Here is a 26,393-nt window from a genome sequence, read left to right as displayed (position 1 = left end):
TAAAAAAATCTGCCAGTAGGTCAGGTTTTTTTACCTTCTGGTGCAAACAGAGAGTCTTTGGTCTTTACTGTTTGAACCGGCTGCACTTGAAGGTGTCATTTAAGACGTCAAGAAACCTTTTCTGCTTTGGTTCGTGTTCTGTTTTCTTACGTTGGGTTCATTTTTTTGTTTTAAAGCTTCTGATGTTCATAAAGTTTCGTCTCATTTTTCATTTTATGCTGCCGCCTACAAGCCAGGTACTAAAACTGAGGTTTTGGGTTTTTCTTGGTGTTTTTTTTTTTGCACGTGTCTTGTTTCATTTCAAGGTTATATTTCATGTTTTGTTTAGTTATCTTTGATGGCATCATTTTGGTGCCGTATCTTCCATTCACCCTCAGTCAACACTTGATTTTCTCCACCTGTCGGCAATGATTATCACTCACCTGTGCCCACTTACCTATTATCCTCTGTGCTTAAAACCCGGTCATTTACTCCACTTCGCCGCAGGTTCATTGCTCATTGTTCTCTCTCTGCTCCAGTCCCGCTCCGGTCCGTTTATGTTTTGTCTTCACTGCCTCGTCAGCTTTTGTTTTATTTATCTTTTAGTTTAATAAAATAGTTTTCTTTTTGCAATATGAGTCTGCGCTCTGGGTTCGCCTCCGTCACCACCGCTCCTGATAAAAACATGCGGTTTTAACCTTAAAAATAGGATTATTAGTCCTGCTGAGTCTTGGACTCTTCCTTTAACTTTAACATGTTTGTGCCTGTCTTATGTTTATCACTTGTCTTTGAGTGTTTACACCTAATTCACTGTTTAATATAGAAAACTGAACGCCTGATCATTGTTATAAGTAACACCTTTTCTTTGCAAAAGATGGTCTTGGAACTAAAATATTAAATACTGTATGAACTGTGTGTTTCTATGAAGTTAATTTATGTCTTTTAGCATTAAAACATGTGATGTAATTTTGAGAAAGAGTGAAGAAAGGAGTTTTGAGACACAGAAAATGTGATGGAAATCCAAAACTGTCTACGGTAGAGTCCAAAAAGAATTAAGAAAACCAAAACTCGGGTCCAACTTACAGGAGGACTGACGAGAATCTGACAAAGGTGAATCCCTCAGCATCAACACCAAACTTTAGCACAATATCTGTAAAACTGACTGAAATACAGTCATCTTCGTGTTTTCTGTCAGATGGCTGTGGTGGCCATCTTGAATTGGGTTGCTGAAGGACGTTGTCAGGAACCTGCAAACACCATCCGGGTTCGGGCTGATTCTTTGTGTCGTCGCAGGATGTGCAGAGATGGTGCTTATCTTTAATTTTTCATGTAACATGGCTACATAATTCTCAGAGGACCGGGGCGGATAAACAGTAAGCAGTGTTCACTTTTTCCATTTGGTGCCAATTAACAACAAGAGCCGATGTATTTAAAGAAACCAGCAACTAATATGTACCATTGTGAAAGTGAATCTTAATAATAATCCATTTTTATGTCTTACCTGCTGCTGTTTTTCATTTTGCTCTCAGATTTAAACTCGAGCCTTAAATTTGTTTAATCAGTTAGATTTTTCACGTTCAAGAGCCAAAATAATAAGTTTTCGTGATGCACTCCCAGGCCGCTCAGTGTCCTACATTCATTTTTTTTAAAATGTACAGCGTGTGGCGGTGGGGGTGGAGGAAGCCCCCTCATCTCTCTAACAAAAGCTGCTCCACCTGCAGCGCCGGAGCTGCTGTCATTAACGCCGTGTTTCTGTCGAGGTTTGCTGAGGAGGTTTTCTTTTTCCCTCTCAAACAGAAAGCTGACCCCCTGCTGGGTGTCTCTGCGGGGGGCGGGGTGCGCTCACCGAGCATCTTCTCCATCTAAGACCCCTGGGAGACACTCAGCCGAACCTCCACCCCTCCTTGGCAACTCCCTTGTTTGTTTCATCACCCTCCCCCTCAGCTCTCCCTCCTCTTATTTCCCCTCCCTCGGAGGCTCGAGCTAACTCTCGCTCTCATCTCTGCTTCTGATCACTTTCTCTCAGGTGCTCACTTCTTCATCTTCCATGCTTTCTGCTCCATCTCTTGCTACAGCTGATTTAACTTTTGATATTCAAGATGGCCGCCACGGCAAGGCCAACACAAAAGTGGCTACAGCTCAGTGGATTTTACAGATATTGAGCTAAAATGTGGTGTGGTAGTAGCTGAGCTTTACTGCATCTTTGCTTAAAACCTGACCGTAACATTTGGAGCCAGCTCTGTTTGTTAGCAAAATATCTCAAGAACTACCAGATGGATTTCAATGAAACTCTTAGAAAGTAATCACTGGATGTTCATCAACAAATAATTAACGTTTGGAGCCAACCCAAATCAAGATGGCAACTTTAGGCAACACAAAATAAACTTTAGCTTGCACAGAAATGGCCACAACTCAGTGAAATGTACAGATATTGAGCTAAAGCGTGTTGTGGTAGTAGCTGAGAGTGCTTCACAACACATAGTCTGAGCTCTGACAGATCACATCTGTATCATTATGTTATTTTTAACATTTGACCAAAACGGCTTCAGTCAGGCAAGTGATAGGCATTCAATCAAGAAACGCTAGGCCTTTAATCATTTGCAAGTTCTTGGATAACACAACTTTATTTTTCCTTCTTTTGTTTGTTTTTGTCTTTTTTTTCGTGCAGCAATCTGATTTGGCGCTCACTCTGGCCTGTGACGAGACCCAGGGGCTCGGCTGCTCGATGAGGCGACATCTCTGAATAAATAAGCATGGATAATTTGCTCCCAACCTGGATCGCCTTGTTTTCTTCTCGCTCTCTCTCTCTCGTTCTTCTCGACAACCCCCCCGGCAGTTTACAGAGAGGAGATAAAGACACAATAAAATGGTGGGAGATCCTTGCAGAGGCTCATTATATGGTTGTCAGCGAAGTTTTCTCACAGGGCCCGGTGACGGATCGCTCACTCCGTTCCGTCTACTTCTTTTCAGGGCAAATTATCCACATTACACTTCTTTTTTTTTTCCAGTGGCTGAGTACTTGGATAAAACTGGCCTCATTTGAAGAAGTAATGAGCCGCCAATTCTCGTTGAACTAAGGCAGATTATTGGGAACAATTTCCAAAGCTTGTCACACAGAACTAACAGCTATTAGCCACGTAGCACCTCGGCTCGCTCAGCCTGTGGGACTCTGATGAGGATTAAACCATTTATGAGCAATTTGCTTCCGAAAGGAGACGCTTTATGAGCAGAAGTGATGTGTCAGTCAGTCCTGCAGGTCGAGTTTAATTCTCTCTTCACTCAGCTACACACAAACAAACACTCTCCCATTCATCGTCCTGTGAGGGGAAGTGCGTGAGCGCCAGGTCAACTGTGCACATCAGGTATTAATAATGCAGGACGGGAAGCAGCTCCTGCGAGAACAAAGCTGCGCACTTTGATTCTGAGCCGAGGCTCCCAGTCCCATCGCTGGGAGGTACATATTCCTACAGAGGCTGCGAGGGAAGGCTGCACGGGTCCATACAAGAGGGGGGAAACTGCTAAAACAACTTTAAAATGGTGATAATAATAGGATGGGTACTCAGAAATGATGCAGCGGTCTTGTAATGAGCTCTGACTAAAGGTGAAGGATGCTTATTCAACAGGATGCTGTAAAAACAAAATCATCAGGGCCGTCTAAGCAAACTTTACAAAACCGAAGAAGACTGATACAAAGAAAATAAGAGTATATCGATAAAGGATCCAGAGAGGAGAAATCTGACGTGAAAACCAGGTGTGGAGATTAAAACCTGACATCTGATGCATGATCTGCAAAATAAAACAGGAAGTAATGAAACTGGTGGAAAAATGGTAACGGCCAAAAGAAAACTAATATCACATTATTTCAAACTTCCTCAAGGTGTCTCAGTAATCCAGGTAGAAAAATCTGCCAAGGTTGAGTCAGGTCCTCTGGAGGGGTTCTTCTTAGTTGAAAGAGGACCATCAGCCTAACGATCGATCATTAGGACCCTGATGGCCGCTGGCTGAGTGATACAAGCAATAACAGGTTTTCCACATCGCCATGGAAAACCAACATGGCTGTAAGAACAAGGCTGTGAAGGAAGAATGGCAGTCGTAACAACATCTTGTGACGTTTTCAGGGATTTCATCTTCCTCCATGAGTCAAAGAAGTGTGCAGCCCTGATTGTACAGGGTGGGCCATTTTTATATAGATACCTTCCTAAAATGGGAATGGTTGGTGATATTAACCCTCTTCTCCCACTCTTCACACACTGACAGCAACACCACAGGAGAAATGCGAGCACAGGCTTCCAGTATCCGTCGTTTCAGGTGCTGCACGTCTCGTATCTTCACAGCAGAGACGATCGCCTTCAGATGACCCCAAAGATAAAAGTCTAAGGGGGTCAGATCGGGAGACCTTGGGGGCTGTTCAGCTGGCTCATGACAACCAATCCACTTTCCAGGAAGTGGAAGTGGGAGAAGAGGGTTGCATAGACAACACTTTGAACACGTTTTATAAGTGGTGAGAAACTTGTAGATAACTCATGAAAGAATAAAGTTACGTTAAAACCAAGCACACCATTGTTTTTCTTGTGAAATTCCCAATAAGTTTGATGTGTCACATGACCCTCTTCCCATTGAAAAAACAAAAGTTGTATCCAAAATGGCCGACTTCAAAATAGCTGCCATGGTCACCACCCATCTAAAAAAGTTTCCCCCCTCCCATATACTAATGTGCCACAAACAGGAAGTTAATATCACTAACCGTTCCCATTTTATTAAGGCGTATCCATATAAATGGCCGACCCTGTATTCTGACTCTCCTCCGACAGAAATCATCCGAGGCAGATGTCCGGGTCCAATGATAAATAATAATTACTAAAACTGGTCCTGATCTGCCAGCAGATTAAACCACAAACCTGGGGGGGCGGCTGTCAAGGTGGGAACAAAGCAAGGCGGGCGACAAAAATAATGTGCACGACCAAGAATGCAGCTTTACCAGCCGTGCACAAGAACAAACTGATTTTCAAAAACTATGCCACTCAGATCACTCAGAATTCAGTGAGACTGCAACAAACAAACAAAAAATTCACATATTTTCTTGTGATTTTCTCACAGTTTTGAGTCACCGGTTACAGCTCAGTGAGATTCCACCTAAATGAAGGTTTGCTGAAGCTGAAACTCATCAAAAAACTCCCATTTAATGTTTGATTCTCTTTATATTTGAACAGGAACCAAGAAGAGGAGCTTTACTAAAACCAGCTCAACTCGAAGGAAAGAAAACGTGACTTTAAGTAAAGAAACCAAACAATAAAATCCATAAAGAACAACATCTTCCACTGATGGAAACATAATTAAAAAAATGTTCAGGACTTTGTAAAAGTCTTTGGTCATCCCTTATTTCTTTATTCTTTGTTTACAAGCTGGCAGACTTTCTTATAATCTTTTAAAGTGGTTTTGATGAATAGCTCTTCAGCCTTTCTGAAGGTCTTTTAAACTTCTTTTTTATTATTATTTTGACTTTGAATCAGGCTGAAAAACACCAGTTTTATTGTTTCGGTTTTCTGGCCGTCCGTGTTTTTGCTCCTCGTTTCTTTTCTTCCTATTTAAAAGCAGCAGCAGATCAATGAACCACATAAGGCAAAGTTATCACCAGGTTATCGATTTGTTTTTGTTTGTTTTTTTTCCTTTAACTGACGGAGATCAAATAAATAAGCATGTTTTTTGGACTCGGACTGCATCCATCTGGTGGAAACATGACTCACACGAAAGCTTTTGTGACTGAGTGCGTTTCGCTGCAGCTATTTTCAGCCCAGCCAGGCCACACCAGCTATAAAAGTGTTTTTATGTTAATGTTTGTCATTTTATCGGGTTAATTTTCACACAGCTGTCACTGACAAACAGATTAAATCAGTGACAGGGCGTCGGATGATTAAAGCAACAACACAACAAGACAAACGTGTGTAAACTCAACCAGTTCGGTCACAAATCGCTCGCTAAGTTGCACGCCAAAGTTTAAAACAATCTGATTGTAATCAGAGTATGTGTTGGGGATAAGTCTCAGCTACTACCACGCCAAATTTTACCTCAATATCTGTAAAAATGACGGAGTTGTTGCCATTTGTAAGATCAGACATCTTGAATTGGGTTGACTCCAACATAAAAACACAGATTTAAGTTGATTGACAGCAAGTTTTACAAATATATATATTCAGTCTGAGCATTTATTGAGTTTAAAATAAATATTTATTTCAGATTCGACTCAGATGACCATCTGTTCGAAAAGTCAGTCTGTAAACATTTGGTCACGGCTGGAGTCCAAACGACAAACTGACTCGATCAAACCAGAAATAACAACGAATCAGATTTACATCCATTACACCAACATTCACCAGAAGCATCATTATGTCATTATTTCTTTAAAAAAGACAAATTAATCTTTACATTTTGACTTTTCCTTTAGGAACAAAACAGAAAATAGAGAAAGTTTTGTATTTGTGATTGTAAATTTGTCCCAAAAAGGGAAAAAAAAGAGAAACGTCGGACCTATACACCTATACATATAAATATGCATAAATACGCATATATACACACACACCTACTTTAATCAAATTCTATGAAATAATTTAGTTTTCTTTAAAAACCGAAAACTATTTGAATATGTTTACTCCCCAAATTCTTCCTCAAAATATCTGGTAAATGAACCTTTTCCTTAATTCTTTCAAACTCTCTCCTCATATATTTTCTTTCTTTTTCATATTTATGACATTCTAATATAACACGCTCTATTGTTTCGTATTTTTTTATGTTTTGTCTTTGTGTTGTTCTGTCATCGTTCACTTCTCCTCCGTTTATCTCTCGTCTTCCTGTCACGCCCATCTTCACCTGTTGCTTGTTGTAATCACTCACCTGTGCCCACTTCCCCTAATGACCCTCAGCTTTAAAACCACTTCCTCACTGCTTCTTGTCCCTGAGCTCTCATTGTCTCGCCTCGTTTGGATTTTGAGTTGTTTAGTTTTTGCTGCCACGTCAGCCTTTGTTTTTGTTTATTCTTTAGTTTAATAAATTAGTTTTTTTATGATGAGTCTGGGTTCGCCTCCTTCTTGACACCGAGGCGAGATTATTCCAACAAATCAGGAAAGAAAACTCGAGTTGAAGCTTTCATTCACGGGCTGCTCTCTGCACTTTTTACCCCCCTTCATGTGAACGCCAGCACTAACCACGACAAAAATCATCTCAGCACAAAGAAAGAGTCAGAAGTTACCACAAACACATGTCAGATGTGGCTCTTTTGTAAATAATCTTCTCATTTCTGTCTCGTTATTTGTCTAAAAATGATGATTTGCAATCGAAAAACAGGAAACAGAAACATCTGAATGGCTGTAAAATGAGCCGCAGAAAAGATTTACAGCAGTTAAATGAGAAGAGAGTGACTGAAAACAAGGTTAATTAAAAGGTTTTAAACTTCGAACACAGGCTAAAACAGATCATTCTTTAAAGATGGTGTTTTTACCACATATTTTATATTTTTAAACCCCATTAACGTAAAAATTGCCTTAAAAGGAGCAAATAAATGTGTTGCATGTAAAAAAAAACAAAAAAAAAACAAATGAAACTTTGGTGAGCTTGTAGGTTTTATCATATCAAACATGTTTATCTCCTTCGCTAAATCAAAAAACAGTTTACATAACATCCTTTTCTTTTGTCTTTTGTTTTCTTTCAATTTTAAGGGAATTGAATGTTGCTAAATGACTATTAAAGACAAAGAAAACCTTTCAAACTTCAGTGTCAAGTGAATTTAAAGAATGTAAAATGATGCTTTTTATAAGAAACACATCTCTAACTCACCTCATAATTCTGATTACTCTGAAGTCCTTTAAGTTTTTTTGCTCCAGTTCAGCCTCTGTCTGCATTTTGACCTTTTTACACAACATGACAGTAATAAAAAGAAACACAAGCAATGGAAACTCAATTATCTGCTTTAGCAAAATGCAAACTTTTAAACTTTTTATATATATATTTTACAGTGAGGGTTCTCTCAGAAGTAGAGGAAGTATATTTCAGCTGATCCTGACTTGGAAAACAAGGTTTGATTAAACTTCAACTTTCGTTTTAAGAGTCAGGCCCTCACTTCTCTCTTCATGCTGTTAAGAAGTTTCTTTATCATCCTTGTTTTATTTTATCCAAACCAGTTTTCAAATATTTAATCGACGCTTCAGGAGATTTTGCTAATTTAAAGGGAATAACACGCCTCGTAACGGGTCTTAATAGGTTCTGCTTGTATCATTATTGTTGTTAATGTTGTTCATTGTTCGATCTCCGTCTGACTCTGTGCTCCTGGGTCCCAGCTGAGGGGTTTGGGAGTGTTGTGTCTGGAGCCCTGTGGTTAGAGATGCTCCACCGTGACGCTCCTCTGAGCCTGTGGGGGTGGATGACAAGACGAGGAAAGGATGCAAGGAGAGGAGGGAGGAGACGGGATGGAAGTAAGCAGGAAACTCAAGGAAGCAGGGTGGAGAGATTAGGGATGGATGAGAACATAAAGGAGCATGAAAGCAGTGATGAGATGCAAATATCTGGATACAAAAATGGAAATAAGATGGTCGTAAACAAGGAAAGGAAGGAACTAATGAAGGCACTTTAAATATGATGATGTAAAACTGGATGCATTCAGTGTCAGTTGAGTAAAACTGTTGATTTTTTTTAGTTGGAAAATGACCACATAAATAATAAACAATTAAACCTGGGGAGTATTTTTACTGGGAGACAGGAACAAGTGGGGTTAAGCAAAGGAAGGATGAAAAATGACCTTGAAAAGGTAAATAAATCATCACAAAGAGAAACCTCAAACCAACGCAGAGCGTGCAAAACATGCCGTGGACGAAAATCAAGCCGGGTGACAAAGTTTCAGGCTCTCAGGATGTTTCTGACCCAAAACAGATTCAACTTTAAAGTAAAAAAAAAAGTTTAAAAGTCCTGGGTTCTGTTCTGGACCGGTTCACAGAGGTTCCGAGTCCTAATTCCTCCCTGTAAGTGTTTCAGTCTGAGCCCAAAGAGGATTTGGTGACAGCTTGTGTGCTCCCCCTGTTTGTCGATTAGCTGGCAGGTTGATGGTCAGTATAAGCCCACTCTAATGTAGAGTAATTCTGCCCCTTCTCCTCCGTCCTTCAGTGAAACTCAGCAAACAAGTGTTAAAGTTCCTGAGGAGCAACATGACAGGATGCTGCAGCAGAAATAACTTTCACGTCTGTTTCCTCGCATTCAAGAGAAACTTCTTCAAACGATTGCATTTATATTAAAACCTTTAATGTTCAGCTTTAAGTTAAAGTTGTTTCTGTGTAACGTCGTTGTGCAACTGGAGGGCAAAATGTGTTGCTCAATGTGGTTTTTCTGATCCAAGATGACAAGAAAATTAATGTAGAAGAGATGGATGGAAGTGGTTTATTATTGTAGGGGATCACAGCACTTTTCCAAAAAACAAAAAAAAACTTTATAAATCAGCCCATTTACAGGACTGGCTGAGGTAAAATGAGTCTAAAACCAGAATAAAACCCAATTTGTGTCTCAAAATATTATTCAACTTCTACAATAGTTCACAATAACTAATCTTTCTCTAACTGACTGGTTTTAAAATGTGAGGAAAGTGTGAAAATCTTTAAAAAGCTGACATTTACAAGATAGATGTTGATTCTAATGAACCACAGAAGCTTTAAAGATGAGCTGACAGCCCCACCTGCTGGAGACAACATCACATAACAGCCAGTTTGACTGAGCTCACCTGACTGACATGTTTAAAGGAAATGAAAGTGATTTTAGACAGTTTTAAAGAGAGCTGAACGCCATTACTGGGTGTGAGATCTCTGCTGAAAAACGAATATTTGGAGGATTTGGAGCAGAAAAGTGAAGAACTGGTGAGACCTGCTGTTAATACTGCAGTAGATTTTGGAAGAAATGGCTGGAAAAGCTGCACTTTTCGAAAGTTACCTGAGCTGCCATGTTTGTTCAGAGACTTTCAAAGATCCTGTGTCTCTGAGCTGCAACCACAGCTTCTGTTCAAGCTGCCTGCAGAAGTTCTGGGAACAAACTAACAACAAGAACTGTCCTATTTGTAAAAGGAAATCCTCAAAGGAAAGTCTACTTGTGAATTTTAGTCTGAAGCAACTTGCTGACTCTTTTGCTGGACGACAGAAATCTGGATCATCTGAGGCAGAAAAAGGAGAGAAGGAAGTGGAGGTGGTGTGCAGCAAACACCAAGAAGATCCTAAACTGTTCTGTGAAGACGAGCAGAGAGCTGTGTGTCCTGTCTGTGAGTTTTCTCTCCACCAGAACCACAAAGTGGTTCCTGTAGAACAAGCAGTCAGTGAGCTGAAGGAGCAGCTGAGATCTGACTTAAAGTCTCTGCAGGACAAGAGGAACAAACACAAACATGTGGAGGAAACATACAATGATGTGATCCAACACTCCAAGAAGCAGCTGCTGTCCACAGAGACACAGATCAGAGCAGAGTTCAACAAGCTCCACCAGTTCCTGAGAGACGAAGAGGAGTCCAGACTGGCAGCTCTGAGGGAGGAAGAGGAGCAGAGGAGGAAGACTATCAGCAGAGAGATGAAGAGGATCCAGGAGCAGATCTCCTCTCTGTCAGACAGTATCTCTGCTGTTGAAGAAGACCTGCAGAAAGACAACGTGTCGTTCCTCAGCAGTTATAAAGACACTCAGACCAGAGCCAGAACCCAGAGCTCACTGTCAGATCCACAGCTGGTCTCAGGAGCCCTGATAGATGTGGCCAAACACCTGGGCAACCTGTCCTTCAGAGTCTGGGACAAGATGAAGGACAAGGTCCACTTCAGTCCTGTCATTCTGGACCCAAACACTGCAAACAGCTGCCTCCATCTGTCTGATGATCTGACCAGTGTGACACATGGAGACACAAAGCAGCAGCTTCCTGACAATCCAGAGAGAAACACCTATTATCCTGAAGTTTTTGGTTCTGAGGGCTTCAGCTCAGGGAAACACAACTGGGAGGTGGAGGTGGGAGATCATCCAAACTGGTTGATTGGTTTGGTTAAACAGTCAGTCGACAGGAAGGGAGAAAGATCTCTTTCACCAGAATATGGAATCTGGTGTTTGTGGCATGGAGATGGAAAATACACTAATGGTGTTGGTAAAACTCTCACAGTGAAGAAGAGTCTCCAGAAGATCAGAGTCCAGCTGGACTTTGACAGGGGGGAGGTGTCCTTCCATGACTCTGAAGACGTGAGTCTCATCTACACTCACAGAGACACTTTACCTGAGAAACTCTTCCCTTATTTTTATATTGGAAGGTCTGGAGACGCCAAAACATCTGATGTTAAAATCTGTGAAACTAAAAGTTCTTTTTGAAGCTCATTGATGTTTGTTTTTACATCACAAATATTAGAGATGAATTTTACGGAATTGGGGGCTCCGGGGAGGTTATAAGCAGTCAGTATCTGGTGTGATCACTGTTTGCCTCATGCAGTGCAACACATCTGCTTCTCATAGAGTTGATCAGGTTGTTGATTGTGGTCTGTGGAGTGTTGGTCCACTCTTCTTCAATGGCTGTGACAAGTTGCTGGATATTGTCATGAACTGGAACACACTGTCATATACGCCGATCCAGAGCATCTTAAACATGCTCAATGGGAGACATGTTCAGAGAGTATATTGGCCGTGCAAGAGCTGGGATGTTTTCTGATCCCTGGAATTGTGTGCAGATCCTTGCAGCATGGGGCTGAGCATTATCATGCTGCAACATGAGGTGATGGGCCTCAGAAGCTCGTCACTTTATCTCTGTACATTCAAAACACCATCGATGAAATCCACCTGTGTCTGTTGTCCATAACATACGCCGGCCCATACCATAATTCCACCTCCACCATGGGCCACTCCATTCACAATGCTGACATCAGCAAACTGGTCACCCGCACCACACCATCCATACCATCTGCCATCTGCCCTGTACAGTGAAAACTGGGATTCATCCGTGAAGAGAACACCTCTCCATCCAATGTGAGCCTTTGCCCACTCAAGTTGGTTACAGTGACGACTTACAATCAGGTGGAGACCTCAATGAGGATAACAAGCATGCAGATGAGCCTCCCTGAGACGGTTTCAGACAGTTTGTGCAGAAATCCTCTGGTTATGCAAACCAGTTGTTGCAGCAGCTGTCTGGGTGGCTGGTCTCAGACGATCTTGGAGGTGAAGATGCTGGATGTGGGGTTCCTGGGCTGCTGTGGTTACACGTGGTTTTGCAATTTTCTGAAACACCTTTGGAGGCGGCTTATGGTAGAGAAATGAACATTCAATTTATGGGCAATGGCTCTGCTGGACAGTCCTGCCAATTGCCTGCTTCATAGAAACTTGCAACATCTGTGACATTGTGCTGTGGGATAAAACTGCACATTTTAGAGAGGCCTTTTATTGTGATGGTCCGAAGGCACACCTGTGCAATAATCATGCTGTCTATTCAGCATCTTGATATGCCACACATGTGGGGTGGAAGGATTATCTTGGTAAAGGAGAAGTTCTCACTAACAAAGATTTACACATATTTGTGACCAATATATGAGAGAAAAAGGCCTGTTGTGTGCATGGAGAAGGTCTTAGATCTTTGGGTTCAGCTCACAAAAAATGGGAGAAAAAAAACACGCTTTGCGTTTCTATTTTTGTTCAGTGTATGTTCCACTGTAAATAAAATATGGTTTTATGAGATTTACAAATCGTTGCTTTCTGCTTTTATTTATATTCACACAACATCCCAACTTTTACAGAATTGAGTTTTATTTTGAGACAAGCACAGAAACAAATTTAAAAAGACCTTTGATGTAATTCTGGATCTTAACAGAGTTTAAACCTTTAATCAAAGGATATTCAGACGTTCCTGCAGAACAGGATTTCTCTTACAATTGAACAACAACAATAAATGTTGCCCAACCAGTTTACAGTGAGTTAAAGTTAACTCTTCAAATGCTTCAGGCTCATTTTAGGACCAAAGTACAAACTTCAGTTTTTGTGTTGTCTTATTCTACAAACTGTAAAAACTTCTGACTGTGTGAAGATGAAATTTAATTCCTAAAGTTTCAAAGGTTCAGTTGATTTGCCGACTGTTCAGTGGAACTGTCCGACTGAAATAACAAAGATAAAGTGAAGCAAAGCTTGTCTGACTGGTGACACGTCACAGGGAATAAAAAGACAATGAAAGGCAGCTGGTTTTAAACAGTGGTGTACAGAACTGAAACGCCATCACACGCTGTGAGATCGCTGCTGCTGTTTGTAGGAATTAAACAAGAAACATCAAGAAGTTGTAGTTTGCTGAGTCCTGTTAGTTGAAAAATGGCAGAGAGAGCTGTTTTTCAAACTTATCTGAGCTGCCATTTGTGTTTGGAGACGTTTCAGGAGCCTGTGTCTCTGAGCTGAAACCATGAAACAACTCCAACACAGATATCATTCAGAAGTCTAATTCAGGGAGTGAAACACGGACGTTTTTGTTAAGAGATCCACAAACGGAATTTTATATTTTTAAAACAGTTTTATTGCAGTTAGATTTTAAAAACAATGAAATTAATTTAAAGATTGCAGTTTAAACTGTGTATTGTTAAAGATAAAATCCACACTGGCTGCTCCTTTACATAAATGTAATCAACAATGTTTCAAACTAGTCGTGAAAACGTGGTGATTAGAGTGAACACACTGCAGGAACATGTGAAGAACAGGAGGAACCAGGAAACAGACTTGATGCTGGTTTCTTCCTGAATCGTGTTCTCCAAAGTCTGATTATTGTGGTTGTTAGTTTTCTGTTAAACCTTTTCATTAAATGCCTTCAGCATCCAGTCAACTTGCTTTCCTCTTTACAAAAGTCCTGCTGTCAACAAAGGCAGGAGGGAAACTACATTAAAGTCAGACAGGAGGAGAAATAACCAAGTTAAATCTCTCAGTAATTAAAGATCTCAGTGAAACACACGGAGATCTTCAGATCCTTCAAAAACATTGTTCTCTTTGAGATCTGCTTCAGCAAACTCACTCTGTTTTTGTCTTCTTATTGTGGCAGGATAAGTATTTGTCTGACTTTCACTGATTGGGATGACAGCCAATCATCATTCAGTGTGTCTTATTTAGGCCAATCACAGCTAGGGCTGCTGCAATGATCTGACGTCAGATAAAGAGGACACGCCCCTTTACCTGACTGCAGCGATGACCTGCAGGTCATTGTCTCCTTCTGGATCAGAACACGTCCTTAATATTGTTTCAGCATATTATTTCAAGTCCTACAATAGTTCACAATAACTAATCTTTCTCTAACTGACTGGTTTTAAAATGTGAGGAAAGTGCAAAAATCTTTAAAAGGTGACATTTACAAGATAGATGTTGATTCTAATGAACCACAGAAGCTTTAAAGATGAGCTGACAGCCCCACCTGCTGGAGACAACATCACATAACAGCCAGTTTGACTGAGCTCACCTGACTGACATGTTTAAAGAAAATGAAAGTGATTTTAGACAGTTTTGAAGAGAGCTGAACTCCATTACTGGGTGTGAGATCTCTGCTGAAAAACGAATATTTGGAGGATTTGGAGCAGAAAAGTGAAGAACTGGTGAGACCTGCTGTTAATACTGCTGTAGATTTTGGAAGAAATGGCTGAAAAAGCTGAACTTCTTGAAAGTTTTCTGAGCTGCCATGTCTGTTCAGAGACTTTCAAAGATCCTGTGTCTCTGAGCTGCAACCACAGCTTCTGTTCAAGCTGCCTGCAGAAGTTCTGGGAACAAACTAACAACAAGAACTGTCCTATTTGTAAAAGGAAATCCTCAAAGGAAAGTCTACTTGTGAATTTTAGTCTGAAGCAACTTGCTGACTCTTTTGCTGGACGACAGAAATCTGGATCATCTGAGGCAGAAAAAGGAGAGAAGGAAGTGGAGGTGGTGTGCAGCAAACACCAAGAAGATCCTAAACTGTTCTGTGAAGACGAGCAGAGAGCTGTGTGTCCTGTCTGTGAGTTTTCTCTCCACCAGAACCACAAAGTGGTTCCTGTAGAACAAGCAGTCAGTGAGCTGAAGGAGCAGCTGAGATCTGACTTAAAGTCTCTGCAGGACAAGAGGAACAAACACAAACATGTGGAGGAAACATACAATGATGTGATCCAACACTCCAAGAAGCAGCTGCTGTCCACAGAGACACAGATCAGAGCAGAGTTCAACAAGCTCCACCAGTTCCTGAGAGACGAAGAGGAGTCCAGACTGGCAGCTCTGAGGGAGGAAGAGGAGCAGAGGAGGAAGACTATCAGCAGAGAGATGAAGAGGATCCAGGAGCAGATCTCCTCTCTGTCAGACAGTATCTCTGCTGTTGAAGAAGACCTGCAGAAAGACAACGTGTCGTTCCTCAGCAGTTATAAAGACACTCAGACCAGAGCCAGAACCCAGAGCTCACTGTCAGATCCACAGCTGGTCTCAGGAGCCCTGATAGATGTGGCCAAACACCTGGGCAACCTGTCCTTCAGAGTCTGGGACAAGATGAAGGACAAGGTCCACTTCAGTCCTGTCATTCTGGACCCAAACACTGCAAACAGCTGCCTCCATCTGTCTGATGATCTGACCAGTGTGACACATGGAGACACAAAGCAGCAGCTTCCTGACAATCCAGAGAGAAACACCTATTATCCTGAAGTTTTTGGTTCTGAGGGCTTCAGCTCAGGGAAACACAACTGGGAGGTGGAGGTGGGAGATCATCCAAACTGGTTGATTGGTTTGGTTAAACAGTCAGTCGACAGGAAGGGAGAAAGATCTCTTTCACCAGAATATGGAATCTGGTGTTTGTGGCATGGAGATGGAAAATACACTAATGGTGTTGGTAAAACTCTCACAGTGAAGAAGAGTCTCCAGAAGATCAGAGTCCAGCTGGACTTTGACAGGGGGGAGGTGTCCTTCCATGACTCTGAAGACGTGAGTCTCATCTACACTCACAGAGACACTTTACCTGAGAAACTCTTCCCTTATTTTTATATTGGAAGGTCTGGAGACGCCAAAACATCTGATGTTAAAATCTGTGAAACTAAAAGTTCTTTTTGAAGCTCATTGATGTTTGTTTTTACATCACAAATATTAGAGATGAATTTTACGGAATTGGGGGCTCCGGGGAGGTTATAAGCAGTCAGTATCTGGTGTGATCACTGTTTGCCTCATGCAGTGCAACACATCTGCTTCTCATAGAGTTGATCAGGTTGTTGATTGTGGTCTGTGGAGTGTTGGTCCACTCTTCTTCAATGGCTGTGACAAGTTGCTGGATATTGTCATGAACTGGAACACACTGTCATATACGCCGATCCAGAGCATCTTAAACATGCTCAATGGGAGACATGTTCAGAGAGTATATTGGCCGTGCAAGAGCTGGGATGTTTTCTGATCCCTGGAATTGTGTGCAGATCCTTGCAGCATGGGGCTGAGCATTATCATGCTGCAACATGAGGTGATGGGCCTCAGAAGCTCGTCACTTTATCTCTGTACATTCAAAACACCATCGATGAAATCCACCTGTGTCTGTTGTCCATAACATACGCCGGCCCATACCATAATTCCACCTCCACCATGGGCCACTCCATTCACAATGCTGACATCAGCAAACTGGTCACCCGCACCACACCATCCATACCATCTGCCATCTGCCCTGTACAGTGAAAACTGGGATTCATCCGTGAAGAGAACACCTCTCCATCCAATGTGAGCCTTTGCCCACTCAAGTTGGTTACAGTGACGACTTACAATCAGGTGGAGACCTCAATGAGGATAACAAGCATGCAGATGAGCCTCCCTGAGACGGTTTCAGACAGTTTGTGCAGAAATCCTCTGGTTATGCAAACCAGTTGTTGCAGCAGCTGTCTGGGTGGCTGGTCTCAGACGATCTTGGAGGTGAAGATGCTGGATGTGGGGTTCCTGGGCTGCTGTGGTTACACGTGGTTTTGCAATTTTCTGAAACACCTTTGGAGGCGGCTTATGGTAGAGAAATGAACATTCAATTTATGGGCAATGGCTCTGCTGGACAGTCCTGCCAATTGCCTGCTTCATAGAAACTTGCAACATCTGTGACATTGTGCTGTGGGATAAAACTGCACATTTTAGAGAGGCCTTTTATTGTGATGGTCCGAAGGCACACCTGTGCAATAATCATGCTGTCTATTCAGCATCTTGATATGCCACACATGTGGGGTGGAAGGATTATCTTGGTAAAGGAGAAGTTCTCACTAACAAAGATTTACACATATTTGTGACCAATATATGAGAGAAAAAGGCCTGTTGTGTGCATGGAGAAGGTCTTAGATCTTTGGGTTCAGCTCACAAAAAATGGGAGAAAAAAAACACGCTTTGCGTTTCTATTTTTGTTCAGTGTATGTTCCACTGTAAATAAAATATGGTTTTATGAGATTTACAAATCGTTGCTTTCTGCTTTTATTTATATTCACACAACATCCCAACTTTTACAGAATTGAGTTTTATTTTGAGACAAGCACAGAAACAAATTTAAAAAGACCTTTGATGTAATTCTGGATCTTAACAGAGTTTAAACCTTTAATCAAAGGATATTCAGACGTTCCTGCAGAACAGGATTTCTCTTACAATTGAACAACAACAATAAATGTTGCCCAACCAGTTTACAGTGAGTTAAAGTTAACTCTTCAAATGCTTCAGGCTCATTTTAGGACCAAAGTACAAACTTCAGTTTTTGTGTTGTCTTATTCTACAAACTGTAAAAACTTCTGACTGTGTGAAGATGAAATTTAATTCCTAAAGTTTCAAAGGTTCAGTTGATTTGCCGACTGTTCAGTGGAACTGTCCGACTGAAATAACAAAGATAAAGTGAAGCAAAGCTTGTCTGACTGGTGACACGTCACAGGGAATAAAAAGACAATGAAAGGCAGCTGGTTTTAAACAGTGGTGTACAGAACTGAAACGCCATCACACGCTGTGAGATCGCTGCTGCTGTTTGTAGGAATTAAACAAGAAACATCAAGAAGTTGTAGTTTGCTGAGTCCTGTTAGTTGAAAATGGCACAGAAAGATGTTTTTCAAACTTATCTGAGCTGCCATTTGTGTTTGGAGACTTTTAAGGAGCCTGTGTCTCTGAGCTGCAACCACAACTTCTGTTCAGGCTGCCTTCAGAGGTTCTGGGCACAAGCCAAGACCAACAGCTGTCCGGTTTGTGGAAAGGAATCATCTAAAGAAACTCTAACAGTGAATTTTACACTGAAGGAACTCGCTGACTCCATTGCTGGAAGACAGGAATCTGGACCATCTGGATCATCATTTAGATCATTTGTGCAGGAAAAACAAGAGAAGAAGGTGACGGTGGTGTGCAGCAAACATCCAGAAGATCCTAAATGGTTCTGTAGAAATGAGCAGAGAGCTGTGTGTCCTGTCTGTGAGTTTTCTCTCCACCAGAACCACAAAGTGGTTCCTGTAGAACAAGCAGTCAGTGAGCTGAAGGAGCAGCTGAGATCTGACTTAAAGTCTCTGCAGGACAAGAGGAACAAACACAAACATGTGGAGGAAACATACAATGATGTGATCCAACACTCCAAGAAGCAGCTGCTGTCCACAGAGACACAGATCAGAGCAGAGTTCAACAAGCTCCACCAGTTCCTGAGAGACGAAGAGGAGTCCAGACTGGCAGCTCTGAGGGAGGAAGAGGAGCAGAAGGCGAAACCTATCAGCAGAGAGATGAAGAGGATCCAGGAGCAGATCTCCTCTCTGTCAGACAGTATCTCTGCTGTTGAAGAAGACCTGCAGAAAGACAACGTGTCGTTCCTCAGCAGTTATAAAGACACTCAGACCAGAGCCAGAACCCAGAGCTCACTGTCAGATCCACAGCTGGTCTCAGGAGCCCTGATAGATGTGGCCAAACACCTGGGCAACCTGTCCTTCAGAGTCTGGGACAAGATGAAGGACAAGGTCCACTTCAGTCCTGTCATTCTGGATCCAAACACTGCGAGTCGATCACTCAGTCTGTCTGATGATCTGACCAGTGTGACACATGTAGACACCAACCAGCAGCTTCCTGACAATCCAGAGAGAAACACCAAGTACTCCAATGTCTTTGGATCTGAGGGCTTCAGCTCAGGGAAACACAGCTGGGAGGTGGAGGTGGGAGATCATCCTGATTGGCTGATCGGTTTGGTCAAAGAGACGTTTGACAGGAAGGGAGAGACATTTGCTTCACCTAAATATGGAGTTTTATGTTTGGTGTTTCGCAACAGGAAATACTCCAATGGTGCCGGTAAGTCTGTCACGGTGAAGAAGAGTCTCCAGAAGATCAGAATCCAGCTGGACTACGACGGCGGGGACGTGTCCTTTTACAACTCTGAGGACAAGAGTCTCATCTGCACTCACAGAGACACTTTCACTGAGAAACTTTTCCCTTATTTTTGCATTGGAAAGGCTGGAGGAGCCAAAACTACACAGGTTAAAATCTGTAGACTTCATTTTTGATTCTAACATTTTATTTTCAAAACCTGACCGTATGTAGCCTGGTTTACAGCATTTAATTTGTGACATTTTATGCAATGTACATTAAGTTTAGGATTGGAGTTTGTTTTCTTGGAATTTGGAACTCTTCATTTTTAAAGTGCATGTCTTATTGTAGTTTTTGAACTAATTTGTTAAGAAATATCTGTAAACTCTTCAGGTTGGGTCTTTTTAATGAAAGTTTCATAGCATGTTTATCATAAAATACTTTGTTTAAATCATTTTGTTGTTTTTGCCTTGATATAATTGTTTAAATGTCACACATTATCAGGGAATTATTTGGTCTTCTTGCTTTCTGTGGTGGATTATATTCTTAATAAATATCCAAACATTGATCTGATTGTGGATTTGGTGTCATTCTTTTTTCTCATCTTTTGACCAACACTTTGTCTTCAAGGAGGCCTGAGGTAAGTTCCTAAACAACAACAAAAAAATAGATATACATTTTTAAATATAACTTTTTCCTCTTCTTACCCCAAAGCTGAATTCAGAATAAACTGATGCACTTTATAAGTGAGGATGGGGACATATTTTTTAATATTTTTTGGTGTGAGCGCCACAAGATGGAGTCAGAAATTCATTTTAACACTAAATATTAGCTGTTTCTGACACTTTCATTCATGATTGCTGAAGGTTGATAAACTGTGTCAGAGTTTTACTGAAGTCTGGACCTCTCTGCTTCAACTGCTGATTATTTGTAAAAACTATTTATGTTCTTGAATAGAAATCTTTTGATGATGTTGGCAGCAAAAAGTTTAGACAAAGACCAATCTTGGAGCAGGAACAGAGTAATAATGTGTCATGGTGCCAAATATCAGCCTCACTATTTGATAAATACAGTTTCTTGTTACTTTACAATTTTAATTTAAGTAAATATATATATTTGCAGCTTACTTTTGCATACTTTGTCCAAATTTAGGCCTTCCTATATTAAAATATTCAGCTGATTCTGTAGATGGATACTATGAGTTTTGTAACTTTTATACTTTTCACTTTATTTACTAATATTCTCCCAATTGAGATCTCTTAAATTAATTCTTTCTTTGTTTTTATTTAATTTTTTTTTGCTACATTTACTTTTTTAGCTACTATTCTGCTACTTTTAGATTTTACCAAACATTATAGCTAATTTTAACTAGTATTTGGCTACTTTTACCTTCTGGCTGGCTTTAGGCAACATTAGCTTTAGCCCTTTCAACACTTTTAGCTACTATTCTGCTACTTTTAGCCAACATTTTGTTAATTTTAGCTTTTATCTAGGTCTCTGCTATAGGTTTTAGCCATAGTTTTGATCCTTTTAGCTAACATTTTGCTATTTTTAGATTTCAGACAGCCTTTTGCTACTTTTAGCATTTAGTTAGCCTTTTGTTACTTTTAGCTTTTAGCTAGTATTTTGCTCCCTTTAGCTGTTAGACAGTGTTCTGCTTCCTTTAGATTTGACAATTCAGTTTCAGCGTATTTATTTCTTTACTTATTTATTTGTCAGCAGTCATTCAGCATTCGGCAATCACAGAAAATGCAATTTCTCTAGTTTTGTTTTGGTAGTTTTATAAAGAAACGATGCTTTTATTTTGAAAGACGAGCGGAAGTCCGGTGTTATCAGCGGTACTTTTTGAACTTTCGAGAAGTCAGCAGCGGCCTGAGATATCTGGAGGTATGTTTCACTTCTCAGACAACTTACTAAACATTAAATGTATTAAATGCATCTGTACACAGCTGTTTATCACATTATGATCAGTTTGAGTCGTTTAAAGCTCCCGGAATGATTAAATCTGTCACAGTTTAGCGTGTTAGCAGCTAGCTTGGTGTTAGCATGGAGTCATGTCGTCAGTCTGTTAAAAGACCTTTTTTTTAAATTAAAACTTTGTATAATGTTGCACCAAAGTCCTGTCTACTTTGGGATTCAAACATGTAATCAAACACGTTTTTTGACACAAGTTATAGATGGTACTGAAAATAGTACTTTAATAAACATTAAAAATAAGTCTGTTGTTTTAGGATTATTGTGGGAAATCACAGCTGTTCTCAAATCTAATGTGAAAGATGAAGGCTTGAACACATGTGGGAAAAACCCAGGTGACATTATATCATCAATTAGCTAAGATAACAACAAATTAAATCATTCTTATAAGTCTTTATTGTCCATTTACATAGACGTGATGTTAATATATATATATATATATATATATATGGTGGTTGTTGTTTGTTTAACCACTTGTTTTCTGCAGATATTACAAGCGTAGCAAAGTGTCTAACTCAATGACCAGTTTGATGTCATCAAAACAGTTAACTTAGAAAAGAACCAACTTTCTGATTAAACAAAAAACAAAACAAAATCACTCTAATTTCCTTGTCTGAATCTAAACATGCAAAATGTTTGTTTCAAACAAAGATATATATATACATTTGTTTTACGTCAACAAGCTGATTCTGGGATATTATTTGACATTTTTTTATTATCTGAAGAGTGGCTTACTGGTTTATAAGCTTTCAGACAACAAATATTCAAAGTTCTGCTTCGTGGATTTTTAATCTTTTTGAAATGTTTGTTTTCAGTTCATCGCTGCTGTTCTGTGATAATCCAAACTAGCATGCCTTACACGCCCAAGGAGACACTTTCACCATCTAAATCAGCGGTAGGTACCTTTTGTTTTTAGTCTTTTCTTCGTCAGCAGTGCAGAGTCAGAATAAATCGTGAGTTTGGTTTCTGTGTTTTTGTCTTTTGGTTTCCAGGCAGCCATCAAATAATGTCCTCAGTGTCATTAATAATAATATTAGAGCTGAAACAATAAGTCTGTTAAATAAATTGGTGGAAAAAGAAAAAAAGAGGCGTTTTGAACCATGAGTGGGTTCACTTATTTAGCAAATTATGACAAATTTCTCAGAGCCAGCTAGTAATTTATAAGAGTTTTCTGATTGTTTTAACCCCAGATAAGTTGGTGGTAGGAGCAAACGGGTCGTATTCGTTGCAATAAGTGAACAAATAAAACTTTGAGCCTTTGGACTAAAACAGTGTAGTTTTTGCCCGATTAGGTTTGAAAGTCAGAAACAAAGGAAGTGAAGAAATATATCATTAGAATTAAAATTGAATTGATATTTTTTAATCTGTTAGAGAAAATTCGAGACGTTGAGGGTTGGTTATATATTTTTTTTCCTTTTGCATTATTCAGGAACCAGAAAATGGTTTGATGAAGCCGGAGGATGACGCCGATTCTGATGGCCTCCATCAAAGTGATGGCAGCCTTTCAGACTGTTCTTCTGATGACACTATCGACTCCAAGGATTATGATAAGTTCAGCAATCACTCCGGTCCCAGAAACCGCTCACTCATCACACAGAAAAAGAGGGACGAATCAGAAGATCCTCTGTGCGACGAGAACAGTCCTGCTCTGAAAAAGCCACGTGAAACAAACCGGGAGACGCGCTCAGAAACTGCTGCGGTGCCACCGTCAAATGTGAGCAAACAACATTTAAGTGACAAAGAATACTGTCTGTTTTGTTCCAGGCCTGTGATCGACAAGGCAAGGCACCTTTCACGAACCCGCAGTGATAAAGTCCAAGTTGAAGTCACGTTTCAGTGTCCTTTACATTTACGAGAAAGAAAAAACATCTGGAAAAGGCATTGTGCTCTTAATGAGAACGTCCTGAAAACAGGAAAGAGGCAGCTTGCCTTTCAAGTAAAACCCAACAAATGGGTAAAATCTGCACTCTGTTTTCACTGTGTTTACTGCCATGAACTCTACAGGAAGGAGCATTTGTTCAGCCACGTGAAAAATTGCTCAGAAAAAGCGAAGTGTAAAGATAAACCGCCGGGGAAGCTTAAGATTTCACTGTGTGAGCTTCTAAGCACAAACTGCAAAGACCTAAGCAAGGATTTTAAGAAGGTCCTGGATGAGATGGAATACGATGAGGTGACCGAAGCTGTCATGGAAAACCGAATTATCTTGCAGTTCGGGGAGCACATGCTGAATGGGTTTGGCTTTAACGTGAACAAGCATGAATATTTAAGACAAAACCTTCGACATGTAGCGAGGCTCGTGCTCGAGGCTAAAAAGTCGACTCCTATGCAGAGCCTGGAGGACTTTTTCGACCCTTGCAACTTCCAGCACGTGGTGTCGGCCGTGAAAGCCGTAGCAGGGTACGACCCGGAAAAGAAAACCTACTCCCTTCCGTTACTGGCCCATGACCTCGGCTACCACTTACAGATCATCTGCAGCATCGTTGTCCGCAATGCTGGGAGCTGTGGCGACTTCAGGCTCATGGAGCTGTGCAAGGACTTTCTCTCCTTGTACAGCAAGAAATGGAACAGGATCATTTCCTCACGGACCGGGGCAAATATCACCGAAACCAAGGGGAAAAACAAGAAGGATGTGCCGATCGCTGAAGACGAGAAACGTCTGCGTTTGGAGGCGGAGAACGTTCCTCACCTGGGTGAAAAAAACAAACTCACTGACATGGAGACTGCAGATTTATAGATCTACAGTTCTGTTTGAACAGTCTGGACTTTAGGATGGGTAATTGTGTTTCTGCACTAGGTGGCTTTCTTATACCCAAGTGTTTTTTTATTAACACGATATTATGAATTCATTTTTGTTTAACTTGTACAGATTCAGATGTTAGTGAAACTTGAGACAGGATTCCTTGGTGATAAAATCTGATTACTGGGAGCCATTCGTTTCCAGCTTTTTAACAGTTTAAATCATTTGAAATACTGCAAAAACACAACCACTTACTGACATAACAGAACACAGATTTATTTATTTGAGGCATAAATGAAGAAAGCTGAAGGGAAGAAAAATCTTTCATTCAGTCTCTTCGTTTTATTTATGTAGAAATTTTTTACAGCACAGTCATCACATAGTGAAATACTGGAAAATCAAAGGGAATTTTAAATCCTAAAGTAATCTAATTTTGTACTTCCAGTTCATCATTTTAAGATTTATACATATAAGTTGAGGAAACCAACGAATCACTTTTAAATTTCCACCTTGATTCGGTCCCTTATTGAAAGTCGTCATCCTCGCTCATTAAATTCAACAGCTTTGGAAAATGTGACGTGTTTTCAGTTCAGTTTGGTCTTTTTGAAGTGAGTTCTTAGTGTTGGAATGTTGTCAGAAAACATTAAGACAATTAAAGGCCTTTTATGCCAAAGTTTAAAACAAAACTCACCTTTCTATATGCTGAAAAACGACAAAGTTGAAGCCATCTTGGTTAAATCTTGAATATAACATTATGTGTGTGATCTGTGATAATTCTCAGCTACTACCACACCAAAGTTTAGCTCAATAACTAAAACTGAATGAGTTATAGCCATTTCGGCGTAGTCTAATGTTGATTAACTTTGGCAGGCATCTTGAATTGAAATGGTTTTAACAGTAATCATGAGCACTCTACTTCTTTGCTGCTTTCCTCCTTTTTAACACAAACTTGTAAGTGATCTTTCAAATTAAAGCTCAAGCTTTATAAATATCTGTCAAGAGGTAATCTGTGGGGATGGAGAGGATAAACTGAGCGGTACGTTTGTTGTTTAAACTTGCATATTTAAAGGTAAGGGTTGCACAATGTAAACTATATTTTAATCAAAGTGAGTTGTGTTGTAGGAGCTTTATTATCAAACTCTGTCTAAATTAAGTTTGTCACAACTTGGCAAGATTAATAAAGGTAGTCTGCTGTACTTTATTGAATGAGATCATTTTTTTTTCCTTGTTTTCTTCCCACAGACTTTCAACACGAAGTCATACAGTAAATGGGACGAAGAAGAGATTCGGGCCGTAGAAAAACACCTGCTGAGTTTTATTGAAGAGCAAAGGCGCCCTCTGAAAGCAGACTGTGTTCGGTGCCTCGAGGCTGAGCCACACGCGCTGAGGAACCGCACGTGGATGGTTCTGAAGGACTACGTGAGAAACCGGATCGTAGCCTTGCAGAGACGAAGTGGCACGCAAAGGAAGGCGACGAACAAAAGATCCAGGAAGAAGAAACCGAAGCAGCGTTTTGTGTAAAATGGTGTCAGTGGAGCAAACTACTTTATAGAGCTTCTCCCTTTTATACTTCTCTTTTTCACTACTTTATATTTTCGTCATTGTATTAAACAATTAATTTTTTTACTTGATAATCATTTTTATTTTTGCAACCAGTAATCTGAGGATGTTCTGTCACGTGATTTATTTTTGTCTTTAACATGTTTATTTGATTTATACTGCTCAAATATACTGACAGATTGTGCTGTTTATGATGACTTTAAATTTGAAGTTGATTAATTTTTTTTTTTTTTTTTACATTTTTGTTCCTTTGTGATTTGTGGAAACGGTGCTTTTACTTTGAAAAAAGAAAACGAGCGGAAGTAGAATGTCGCGTTAGCATCCTGTCGTGGAAGCGTTGCGAGGAAGACAACGGCCTTGGATGTCTGCGGGTATGTTTTCACAGCTCAACCTGATTTACATTAAATGCATTTCATTTTTACAAGCCTGTGTTTTGCAGCTTTGTCGTTTCGAGTCGTTAAAAACTTTAAATATTTCAGATATTTCGCATATTAGCGTGTTAGCAGCTAATGGCTAGCTAAGGAACTGCAGCAGTTCCTGTTGTGTTGGGCGAAATCTTACTTTCTCACCAAAACAAAGATTTAACTGTTAGTAGTGAATTGTTTTGGGATTAAGGAGTAATTTAGTCAGATCAGATTTATTAACCCAACAACGAGGAACAAGATATTTTAAAATAACAATTGATAAAAAAGGTACAAATTGATTTGTGCTTCATTGAAGCCAATAAGTACAGGTGCTGGTCATAAAATTAGAATATCATGAAAAAGTAGATTGATTTCAGTAATTCCATTTAAAAAGTGAAACTTGTATATTATATTCATACATTACATACAAACTCATATATTTCAAATGTTTATTTCGTTTAATTTTGATGATT

The 26,393-nt window shown here is 40.2% G+C and overlaps 4 protein-coding genes across 5 annotated transcripts in view; all 4 read left to right on the top strand.

Moving 5' to 3' along the window:
- The first annotated feature begins 9,772 nt into the window (after positions 1-9,772).
- Positions 9,773-12,665, top strand: LOC108242779 (nuclear factor 7, brain-like). Its single transcript, XM_017427808.3, has one exon. The coding sequence runs from the start codon at positions 9,907-9,909 to the stop codon at positions 11,332-11,334; it is 1,428 nt and encodes a 475-aa protein (XP_017283297.1). The 5' UTR covers positions 9,773-9,906; the 3' UTR covers positions 11,335-12,665.
- Positions 12,666-14,451: 1,786 nt separating this feature from the next.
- On the top strand, positions 14,452-17,355 carry LOC108242778 (nuclear factor 7, brain-like). The gene has a single exon (XM_017427807.3). It carries the CDS (start codon positions 14,605-14,607, stop codon positions 16,030-16,032), a length of 1,428 nt encoding a protein of 475 aa, XP_017283296.1. The 5' UTR covers positions 14,452-14,604; the 3' UTR covers positions 16,033-17,355.
- A 307-nt stretch (positions 17,356-17,662) lies between these two features.
- On the top strand, positions 17,663-19,818 carry LOC108242780 (zinc-binding protein A33-like). The gene has a single exon (XM_017427809.3). It carries the CDS (start codon positions 18,003-18,005, stop codon positions 19,440-19,442), a length of 1,440 nt encoding a protein of 479 aa, XP_017283298.1. The 5' UTR covers positions 17,663-18,002; the 3' UTR covers positions 19,443-19,818.
- Positions 19,819-21,027: 1,209 nt separating this feature from the next.
- Positions 21,028-26,393, top strand: part of LOC108242808 — a 15,127-nt gene continuing 9,761 nt past the window's right edge. The window contains exons 1-4 of one of the 2 annotated variants that reach the window (XM_017427890.2): positions 21,028-21,132; positions 22,035-22,114; positions 22,649-22,933; positions 25,199-25,887. The gene's annotated coding sequence lies outside the window, so the exon portion shown is untranslated. Of the gene's footprint in view, positions 21,133-22,034; positions 22,115-22,648; positions 23,910-25,198; positions 25,888-26,393 lie in introns of both variants that reach the window. The other variant, XM_017427893.2, reaches the window with a different exon arrangement.

Source organism: Kryptolebias marmoratus, linkage group LG1 (assembly GCF_001649575.2).
Source record: "Kryptolebias marmoratus isolate JLee-2015 linkage group LG1, ASM164957v2, whole genome shotgun sequence".
In the NCBI taxonomy this organism is placed as follows: Eukaryota; Metazoa; Chordata; class Actinopteri; order Cyprinodontiformes; family Rivulidae; genus Kryptolebias; species Kryptolebias marmoratus.
The sequence above is the reverse complement of the archived record's forward strand: the minus strand, read 5'-3'. Positions and strand labels throughout refer to the sequence as shown.

Bases quoted from the DNA above. Each gene is read 5' to 3' on its own strand.
- LOC108242779 (XM_017427808.3), top strand. From the start codon at position 9,907: ATGGCTGGAAAAGCTGCACTTTTCGAAAGTTACCTGAGCTGCCATGTT.
- LOC108242778 (XM_017427807.3), top strand. From the start codon at position 14,605: ATGGCTGAAAAAGCTGAACTTCTTGAAAGTTTTCTGAGCTGCCATGTC.
- LOC108242780 (XM_017427809.3), top strand. From the start codon at position 18,003: ATGGCACAGAAAGATGTTTTTCAAACTTATCTGAGCTGCCATTTGTGT.